Consider the following 11,261-nt stretch of genomic DNA (forward strand, 5'->3'; position numbering starts at 1 on the left):
AAACCAAACCAAAACAAAACCCTGAGAAATAGCATATAAGCATGCTAATTAAAAACACAGAAGTAGTATACCTGGGTATGGGCACAGAGTAGGGAGAAGCTAGATTCATTCAGAGTTGGAGTTTTGCTAGGGGAGTTCAATGAAAGAGAGGTAGGCAAAGAAATTGAGGCTATGTGCTGAAGAGTAATTATAAGGATTGATCATGGAATCTAAGGGAAAGGAATAAAGTGGCAGGATTCAGAATCTGAAGAATCAGAAGTAGATTTCTTTGTAGAACTTGGGTTTGGAAGGAGTGTCACAGAAGATGGCAGTTTTTTCTTCCTTAAGGTTTGAAATAAAACTTGACGTTTTAACATCTCACCAAATATTTGTGCTGGTAAAAAAGCCTGTTCTTGATTACCTGGGCCTAGAATCTAATTCTGTGTTACAAACACAAAGTACTTTCTGAAACTTTGTTATCACTAGGTTTTCAAGGAATGCAACTACTGTGTAAATTGAGGGAAGATTATATTTTTTACAAAATTGAATGTTTACCGAAGAATTATTTAACATTTTAGAAAAGATATCACCTACTGAGATGTCATTCATCGTATTTGAGTTGTCATGAAACATATCATCATCTGTCTGCATTAATAACTGTCACATTCGTACTGATCTATATAGGGGTGGTGGTGGTGGCAATTATCGAACCACAGCATTGAGATTTGTGTACTCACATCTAATCATTTATGTATTAAAACAAACATTACCTGTTTGACTTTTGTTTCTTTTACATAGTACAATTATGGCATTAAATTGATGTTTTTGAAATTATATATGTAAGCAGCTTATATTACCAATGATTTTTTATTATGGTGAATTATATATATCTATTTTACTATTTTAGCTATTTTATCATGTACAATTAAATGGAATTAATTACATTCACAATGATTATAAAATAATTCTCCTAAAAATGATTTTCTTTTGCTCTTAAAGAACATTAGGACAATCTGAATAAGGTTTGTAGGTTACATATTAGTTTGTATCAAACTTAATTTCCTAATTTAAAAAATACAAAGTGTAAATGAAACAGAATAGAGAGCCCAGAAATAAATCCATGCCTATGTGGTCATTTAATCTATGACAAAGGAGGCAAGAATATACAATAAGGTAAAGACGGTCTCTTCAACAAATAGTATTGAGAAAACTGGACAGATACAAGCAAAAAAGTGAAACTGGGCCACCTTCTTACACCATATACAAGAATAGACTCAAAATGGATTTGAAGACTTAAATGTAAGACCCCAAACCATAAAACTTTTGGAAGAAAACATAGGCATTATTATTGCTACTAGTAATTTCTTTTCTTATGTATCTCCTTGGGCAAGGGAAACAAAATAAAAAAATAAAAAAATGGGACTACATCAAACTAAAAAGTTTTGCACAGCAAAAGAAACCAAACAAAAAAATCCACAAAACAAAAAGACAACCTACTGAGTGGGAAAAGATATTTCCTCAAGATATTTACATCTAATAAGGGGTTAATAGCCAAAATATATAAAGAACTCATACAACTCAACAACAAAAAGCAAGCAATCCAATTAAAAAATGGGTAGAAGACCTGAATAGATATTTCTCCAAAGAAGAAATACAAAGGGCCAATACACATATGAAAAGATGCTCAAGATCATCAGAGAAATGCAAATTAAAATTGCAATGTGATATCACCTCACACCTGTCAGAATGGCCATCATCAATAAATCAAAGAACAAGTGTTGGCAAGGATGTAGAGAAAAGGGAGCACTTATACAGTGTTTGTGGGATTGCAAATTGGTACAGCCACTATGGAAAACAGTTTGGAGGTTCCTCAAAAAATTAAAAATAGAACTACATTATGACCCAGCCACTGCACTTCTAGGTACCCATCCAAGCAAAACCAAAGCACTAATTTGAAATGACATATGCATCCCTATGTTTGCTGCAGTGCTATTTACAATAGCCAAGGTATGGAAGCAACCTAAGTGCCCATCAACAGACAATTGGAAGTGGTACATATGTACAATGGAATATTACTCAGCCATAAAAAATGAAATCTTACCATTTGCAATGACATGGATTGACCTAGAGGGTATTATGCCAAGTAAAATAAATCAAACAGAGAAATACGAATACCGTATGACTTTACACATATGTGGAATCTAAAGAACAAAATAAACGAACAAACAAAATGAAAACAGACTCATAGATACAGGAAACAAACTGGTGATTGCCAGATGAGAGAGAGGTTGGGTCGCTGGGTGAAAAAGGTGAAGGGATTAAGAAGTACAAACTAGTAGTTACAAAATAGTCATGGGGATGTGAAGTACAGCATAGAGAATGTAGTCAATAATATTGTATTAACTATGTATAGTACCAGGTGGGCACTAGAATAATCAGGGGGATCACTTTGTAAATTATATAAATGTCTAACCACTATGCTGTACACCTGAAGCTAATATAAAATAATATTGAATGTCAACTCTAATCGAAAAGTAAAAATTAATAAAATCGCAATGAGGTTTTCTAAAAGAATAATGATGTCTTTAAGGCATAGAGCCTGGAATATTTAAGGATAAAGGTGGGTCATGTCTGCAGTGATTCTCAGTGCATGATATTGGTGGTTGAGAACCAGTGAACAAGATGATTTTTTTTAGACCTGGGGCAGGGGAGGATTGTGAAATCTGTTCTGTCCTAACCCCCCGTAATTATCTTTAATTATGTTTAATAAGTAACCAGCACGGAAGGTGTTATCAGAGTGTAATCGTAAACAAAAGGTCATGTCTAAGGTTAATCATCATTAATACCACTTCAAACATAGCATTGTAGGTAAGAATGGACTCCTTGGTACTGTATCTTTCCAGCTGATCACAGACCCTGCACAATCACACATGTGGTCTCAGCCTTCTCTGCTCCCGCATCCAGCTCCCTATCATTCCATTTCCTCCCCACCCCAGGAATCTTTTATCAAAGGAGGTTGCATCCCTCAGGGCTCCTTTGGCACTCTGTCATCTGCTCCAGCACCTTGTTCATGCTCTTTAGGACCACAAAGTTGTAGATGTCGGAGACAAAGAAGTGGGAGATGATTGAGTTCCACCTGCTTGTGGAACATTGCAAGCTGCTCTGCTTTCCTCAGCCTTTCCTAATTTTCTAGTCCTGGGGACTTGTTTATGTGTCCCCAACCCCCAGAAGATAATCTCCAATTTCACCCAGCAGGGAATACCCTTTTTCCCGAGTGTCCATAGTACACCTCCTGTACTTATCCACACACACTATTCCAGCTTGTATTGTAATACATTTTCAGATATTGACAAAAGTGCTAACAGTTTCATGGTTAAATTCTTATCTCCTTAAACCATATGGTGAACTCCTAGTGCATAGGAATCTTTGTTAACCCTAGCATGGAGCTCAATAATATGCAGAAAGTGCTGAAAAATGCTCACGTTGCATTAGGAAGGCTTGCACCACATGATCTAAGCATCTGATTTACTTCCAACAATGGTCAACAGAAGAGCAATAGTAGGGGTCAGCTTATCTCATGAACTGCATAGACTGAACTTGCAGATTATTTCATTAGTTATCGATACATGAGAAGCAAATGAGTTACTCTTTCTTTGTTTTCTACATGTGCTGCTGAATCTTCAAATTCCTTTCTTCTTTCCTCAATGGAGTTTAACTCTATAAAAACTTTTAACATTTATTTATGTCATCTGTTTTATAAGGGTGGTCTTAGATAAAATAAATTTAAGGACATTCAGTATCATAATACATAGCACTTTTCTTCTGGTTCAAATGTCAGATAATCAAGGTGAAAATGAAAATATAGACTGGTTCTGACAAAGAGAATAAGAAGTTATCGTGTAGTGGAGAGGCAGGAGACCAAAGAATCCTTTTTTTTTTTTTTCCTACAGCTAAACAGCTGTGCTACTTAAATGAGACATTTGTTCTTTCTGTACATCCATTTTTTTAATATCCTTAACAAAAGGGTAAGTTTATACTCTGGACCCTCTCATGACTTTAAATCCTTTTACTCTATGAATACAGGGTCTCTGAAGCTTCCTTTTCCCATAAAAACTCAGTAGTTTAAGACATCCCGATGGCTTGACTCTACCTGTAGGTGATAGTCTATATATTCAGTTGTCTGATCTTTGTGCTCTAGCCCCATCAAAGCAATCTTGCGAAGTTAAAATGCCAGGAGCACCGAACTCACTGAGATTCTCAAAATCACACAGATGAAGAGGGAGAGGACAGAAAGGTAGACCTGGAGTCGCTTCCCACCAAACCGCTTCCTGAGATATTCCGGCATGGTCATCACCTGCAGAGACAGACATCAATACAGTTTCCCCCTGAGTTCCCAGCAGATTCCTATTATTCAACATTTACCAAGCACCTATGGGCTGGTAAGCATATGAAATCAGAGGTGAGAAAGGCACAGTCCTTTGGGAGAGCAGCAAGGCTAGAATGAACACAGATGTTGGGAACCATTCTCAGCCGACGTTTACTATTTGATCTTTGGCAAATAACAGTTTCTTTGAAGCTCTATTTTCTTATTTGTAAAGTGAGTGTTTCATGTGAAAGTAGATGTAAAATACACCACCATCAAATGCATGGTAGACACTCAACAAATAATTTTGATACTTTTACCAATGATATTGAAGTCCAAAAATATTACTAGTAAATAATGAACCAAAATTATGTTTACATAATATTTTTATAATTAAACAAATCACAAATATATATTTGGGTATATATTTATGTGATTATCTTTATTGAAAAGAAAGGAATTACATTAAATCCCTACTTAGAGAAAAACCTGTGGTTGTAAGTACTAAAATATGAGATCAACTGTGATGTGTAGCGTAAAAGATGCAATTTTCTGGTTTCATCATAGCAGATTGAGCTCATGATTTAATCTTCCTCAGTATAAAAGAATGTTAAATAAATACTTGGATAATATTATTAAAAACAGGAAGGGGAATTCTTAGTGGCTCAGAAACTATGGGGTTCCCTGAAAGATGGTAAGACACATCTGAGAACACACGTGTGAGTTCTGTGGTATGAGTCTATTAACTTAAAAATAAAAGGTCTTTAAAAGTGAGAGGCAACAAGCATTTATTTGAGATCAAAGAAGGTCTATTCAGAAAACACTGATTCAAGCAGAAGCCCAAATAGTCTTCTGATTAGGAGACAAGGGCAAGGGGTATTTATGAGAAGTGAAAGGGGACCAATTACATCGATAGAAGGAAGGCATTTGTATTGGTGCAGAAAAACTAACATAGTGATGCTAATTCTAAACGATGACTCTAATTTTCAATATGGTAATCATCAGTCCAGTGGTCATAATTTCTGCTTCCTTGTTATTTTTGCAAGCAGTTCTTTGGGATACAAGGCCCAGTCGCTTTAGGCAAAGGCCGTTTTGCCCTGTGTTAACATTCCAAAGGTTCGAGGTATAAGACATGCAAGGCAGTTCCAAATCCATTTTAAAGTGGCTCCAGTTATTATTATTTTTTAACAAGTACTTGAACCAAGGACAGCATCATTCAACAGAGCTTGTTCAAGCCTGAAGCTAGGAGGGACCCAGGATGAGCAAATGGGGAATATATGGTGACTTGCAGAGGGACTAACCACAAGGCTTGCCCCCTGAACACCCTCATCCCAGGACTTATTTCAGTATATAGCACCATGGTATGAGCAACAGAAGCAGAAGGAAAAAATGTGGGAGTAAGGCTCAGAGAGACAGAGCAGTGCCACAGTTAGCTGGCAGCTCCGACGTTGAAGGGGAGACACCCCAGCTGTGGTATATCTTACCTTTCATTAAAAAAAGATATTACTTTACAAATGTCAGAATGGCAATAATTATAATGAAGGAAAATGCCACGTGTTGGTGAGGATGTGGGGAAATGGGAACCCTCAAAGACCGATGGCCAGGGAACAGCCGATTGCAGCCGTTTGTAAGAGTAGTGTGCACTTAGTGAATTTTTGTTAATGTAAGCCCAGAAATCCTAGGACAATATTACCCAGGTTTCACGATTGAGCGGAAAAAAATGAGTGAAAAAATGAATGCCTGACAGTTGGGCCGAGAACACCTGTGCATACTCACCCCCGCCTTGATGTATATGGGGACAAAGAACCACCCTAGAACCAGCAACAGCAGCAGAGCCTACAAGAAACCAAGAAGAGAGTGTGAAGTTAGAGAGGCTTGGCTTGTGGGCCTCGTCACTTTATGACCTCTGAGTCTGAAAATCAAATACAGTAAGTCCTCCCTCAATGTCATCAATAGATTCTTTGGAACTGTGACTTTAAACAAAATGATGTATAACCAAATTAATTTTCCCATAGGCTAATTGATTAAACTAGAGTTAAGTTCCTAAAGCATATGTCTGGTCACAAAAACATCACTCGATTTCCAAATAAAGACCCCAAACTCTTCTAATATGAAACATTGAAATAAATGTGAAGTTTACATACATTTAAGAAAGATGAATAAAAACGAGTAAGATAATTATTTTCTGACCTGCTTATTCCAGTTTAGGGTGGTGAGTGGCTGAAATCTCTCCTGGCAGCTCAGGGTGCAAGGTGAGAATCAACTCTGGAGAGGACGCCCTTCCATCGCAGGGCACACTCACCCACATTCGCTTATTCTGGGACAATTTAGACATGCCAATTCATCTTTGGTATATGGGAGGGAACTGAGGTCCTCAGAGAAAACCTACACAGACATGGGGAGAACATGTAGACTCCACACAGACCATGGCCCTGAATGGGAATCAATTTTTTTTTTCTCATTAATGTTATAACGAAACAGCCCTGAATGAATTGACATTATTCGAGGACCTGCTATAAATTTGATTGGATCCTGTCCCACTCAACCGATTATGATCCATCCCAAGACAGCTGCAGATTCTTCTCCTCTGTTTCCATGATACAGAGGCCACTGTTTTCTGGGGCTTAGGATGTGACAAAAGATGTGTGGTAAAAAATGAACAGAAAATAAGAGATGTGAGCACAGAAATTCTGAGATACAAAGATATTTCCAGTGTTCTTCGTTTATAATAATGATAACAGTCTTCACATATATCACTCATTTTACTCTCACAATAACCAGGCGAGGTGGATACAATAAACACAGTTATTTCTATTTTATGGAGGGGAAATCTGAGCCTCACCGAGACTGAAGAAGCCCAAGGTCACAGGCTAAAAGAGCCAGGCTCTCGACAGCCTTATAATCACACCCACTGGGGCCATAGGAAATTTTGTCCATACTTCTGGAGGCTGGCTGATAGTGTCCATGGCACTATTAATACAAAAGTCAGGCCATAAAGTATATCTGGAGGCTGAGTCCATTCTGGTCCCTGATACTGCTGAAGTAAAACTAGGGGCAAAATCTTCAACAAAGGAGGGGCACTGATATCTGTGATGATTCAAGGTCACTTGTTGAGTCCATCCAGGGATGGTCTGCTCACATAACTGCTATGATCCAATTTTTTTCCACATAAGCATCTCCCTCTGATTGATACGCAGACATATGAACATGCAAACACTAGAAAGGATAAGAAAAAGAGCAGGAAAAAAACAAACTTAGGCAGCTCAAGGACTATTTATGGCATGTGTTCAGCCAAGTGCTAGATGATAGGGTGGCATAAGTGACATGAGAGGAGATGGTCCCTGTCCTTAAAAAATTTAGGGTCCAGTAGAGAACACAGCTTTTACTGGTGAAGTAGCAGTAGAACGACTAGGAACTTAGTCACAAACTCTTGTATCTCTAAATCATTCACTCCTCACTCTGCTGTCATTTCCTTAGTCAGGTGGCACTTGGTCAGTTTCTATGCATCCATCTGTCATCAGCACCAGGAAGCTCCCTCGACACATGCCAAATCCCACCTATCATCTTGGATGAACTCCTGTCCTGTGTGAGATCCCTCAAGACTCCATGGATGCTTCTTTTCCTTACTTTCTGTACACTGTACTGAATACATATCTTTCTCTCTCACTGGGATGTAAGCTTCTCAAAAGAAGGGACCATTGCTTTTACACTTTTTTATTGCCTGCATCTAATTCAGAGCTGGACATGTAGTGCAATAGCTCAGGGAGAAGAGATGGAAGTGAGAGCTAAAATAATCAAGGAGATTAAGTAAAAGTGGGGATTGAATCATTTGTCATTGAAATGACATTCCTGATGGCAATAACTGTTTGAGCAACATCTCAGAGATGAGAAATGTGACTGGAATGGCCCAGGCAGAACAGGGCCATACAAGGAAAGCCCTGAATTTCAAACAAAGTGTAGATTGGGAGAAGGGAAAATAGAAACCAAACCAAAGAAGTGTTTATCCTATAGAGACTCCCAGAAAAATACACTTGGACAGAGTTTTAATTTAAAGGGAAAAGCCTATGATGTCACTTACATTCCATTCAAACGCTGCAATGGCAATTCCTGAAGCCGCTCCAGTCCCAGCCAGCCCCACAAAGTGGCCGCTGCCGATGTTACTGGCGAAGAGAGAGGCGCCCATCTGGAATCCAAGAGAACGGACTAGGATCAGAATTAAAAGACTCAAATAAGACTTCTTGAAAGCAGGTAAATGTTGAGATCTCTTCATCTCTACTCCTTAGGGCAGGAGTCAGCAAACTACAGCTCATGGGCTGAATCCAGTTTTTATATGGTTGGTAAGCTAAGGATATTTTTTACATTTTTGAATGGTTAAAAAAAAATCTAAAGAAGAATGATATTTTATGAAGGGTGAAATAATACGAAATTCAAATTTCAGTGTCCATAAATAGTTTTATTGGAACAGAGCCATGCTCATTGGTTTTAGGTTTTGACTACAGTGGCAGAGTTGTATGGTTCAAGAGGCAGTGTTGGCCCATAAACTCTAAAATACTTACAATCTTGCACTTTATAGAAAAGCTTGCTGATCCCTGCTTTAGAGGAACCTTATTAATCTATCTACCTGAATGCTGAGTTGAGCCTGTCCTTGGCCAAGAACTGCCAGACCTCCCATCAGCCCCTTCAACCAGCCTCAAGGACCCCAAAATTGGGTAGGATGGAGTACTTCTTCATCTTTCTGGCCCTAAGGAACCTCATTTAATCCACCTCCCTTCCAATCACATTGTCTACTGTTCTTAAGTCTCAAAGATCAAGAGAGGTCTTTTGAGTGAGCACAGATGAGCACTAGTGATGGAACGGAATTGGGGTATGAGACCCCTGCAGTGCCCATTCTTCTATTCCCATCTTTTCAGGCCTCTGTAAAATCACCTTTTCTAGTCAGGCTTTGGGGCCAGGGTATGAGATTAAGGTTATTTGTGGCTATAGAATTGGTTGAGCCTTGAATATTTCATAAAAACACTCTTGTTGGATTGGAAAAAAATCCATTTTGAGCTTGCAGTTGGTCTGCTTCAACCACCCAGGTCAGGCCATTTACCAATCTCCACTTTGCTTCATACTATTTAGTCAGCAGATCTGTGAAGGAAGCATGTGCTGAGCACCCGCTGTATACCCAACCCACAGTTGACAGTGCATGGGTTCAGAGAAGAAGATGCACCCTCTGCTGCAATGAGACTCTGGCCAAGGAGGCTGGACATCAGAACCCAGTAAGGAAGATACCAATTGGACAAGAGTCAAGGAGACATCACCATTTGCATCATCACAGGGAACACACATCCATTATCACAACTGCATAGAACAAAGAACTAGACATTCAGGCGAGAATGCAGGGTGAGGCTTCTCAGATGAAGCAGGGCTTGAGCGGGGTGTTGAAGGAGGAGAGCGGAGACGGGGACACTCATTGAACAAAAGGGGCAGCATTAACTCAGGGTTGGGAACAGAAGGGATGTGCTGGGAACCATAAGGGCCAAGATAGGAGATTCTTAATGAGGACCAGGGAAAAAGAATATGAAGCAGAGCTGAATCGGATCTTCTCAGATGCCACACTACACTTGCTCTCATAATTGGTGACACACAGTGATTTACTGAAATAATGGGACAGAGCCCTGAGGTCAGAAATTTGGGGAAAAAAACACCAGGAATTAGGCAACAAGCACACATCAGAAATGGTCAGCATTCTCTATGTTTTCTTTATTTACTCTTAAACATATACACAATTAGGACATTTATCTCCAGGAAACTGTGACCTACTCACCGACCACCAGGCCATATCTCGATCAGCTAGAAAGAAGCCTCCGACAGTGCCCCGGTTGGTCTTCAGCATCGCCTGAGCAGAAGGGAAGACATGTGTCAGTCAAACCACAGCAAATGCACCCAAGATGTTCCAGGTATTGTGGCCATGGTGCTGATGAAAGTGACCTTTTCCAGCTCTCCTGAAGAAATATTTTCCTGGAAACTGTGATATAACATCTGTTTTTAAAGGACTTCGAAGTCATAGTTCCATAGATGCCCGGGGACTTTAGGAAATTATATATCTTTACTTTTGTCCTAATTGCTCAGTTTATTTCCATTGATGAAAACATCAAGAGGTATCACTGGAAGAAAATTTGTAGCCTTAAACCCATTACTAAAAAGAAAGAAGGAGCATCAATGAATCAAGCATTCAACTCAACTAAGTTAGAAAATGAGCAAATAACAAAGGAAAATAAAGGAAGTGAGATAATGAAAATAATGTCCTTATTCATTGTGCCACATGCTGGAGACGCTGAACAGAATAACACTGAAGTTCCCATTACTGGCCCCGTTCACACGATAGGGTTGTTAGGAGAAAAAATCCAGTGTAAGCACTATTGATGTCACACACAAGAAAATGATTCTGAGAGGACAATGAAATCTGTGACAGCTGTTCGTGTTCTCTTGCCTTTGTCACACCATACCTTTCCCTCCCTTAGATACTTTACCCCTAAGTTTTGTGCCCACCCTAAAAGCCCCATGGGGCTCCTACATACCCACAGCCCAACGACCATCACCACCAGAAAATAGATCACAATGACGGAGATATCAGCAGCATTTCGGATGCGTTCTGACATCTCAGGAGGGTCTGGGGTCCCAGTCGTGGTGCTGGGGCTTAATGTGCTGGCCATGGCTGCAGGCAGTGTTGTTCTCATTCCAGGAATGGCTCTTTTCTTATATAAACTCTGGGTTAATGATCAGCCTCCAGCAGGTGGGACATGCTATCAGAACCAGCTTATGGGGTTGGGGACCTTTAAACCTTTTCTCTGCACCTCTGAAAACCTGGCCCTCCAGCAGTCAGTGTTGGCCTAAGTGAAGTGTGAGAATGAAGGTCGAGAGACAAGAAACAGTG

General features: G+C 39.4%; 1 protein-coding gene across 2 annotated transcripts in view; it reads right to left on the minus strand.

Annotated features, from left to right (window-relative positions):
* LOC102879704 (solute carrier family 5 member 4) overlaps positions 1-11,040 on the minus strand; it is a 31,049-nt gene extending 20,009 nt beyond the window's left edge. The window contains exons 1-5 of one of the 2 annotated variants that reach the window (XM_006904955.1): positions 10,906-11,040; positions 10,152-10,223; positions 8,421-8,525; positions 6,119-6,178; positions 4,229-4,333 (exon numbers count right to left, since the gene is read on the minus strand). In XM_006904955.1, the coding sequence (XP_006905017.1) occupies positions 4,229-4,333; positions 6,119-6,178; positions 8,421-8,525; positions 10,152-10,223; positions 10,906-11,040 (477 nt within the window). The remainder of the gene's footprint in view (positions 1-4,228; positions 4,334-6,118; positions 6,179-8,420; positions 8,526-10,151; positions 10,224-10,905) is intronic. The other variant, XM_015590715.1, reaches the window with a different exon arrangement.
* Between the last annotated feature and the right edge of the window lie 221 nt (positions 11,041-11,261).

This window comes from Pteropus alecto, unplaced genomic scaffold (genome assembly GCF_000325575.1).
Source record: "Pteropus alecto unplaced genomic scaffold, ASM32557v1 scaffold190, whole genome shotgun sequence".
NCBI classification, from domain to species: Eukaryota; Metazoa; Chordata; class Mammalia; order Chiroptera; family Pteropodidae; genus Pteropus; species Pteropus alecto.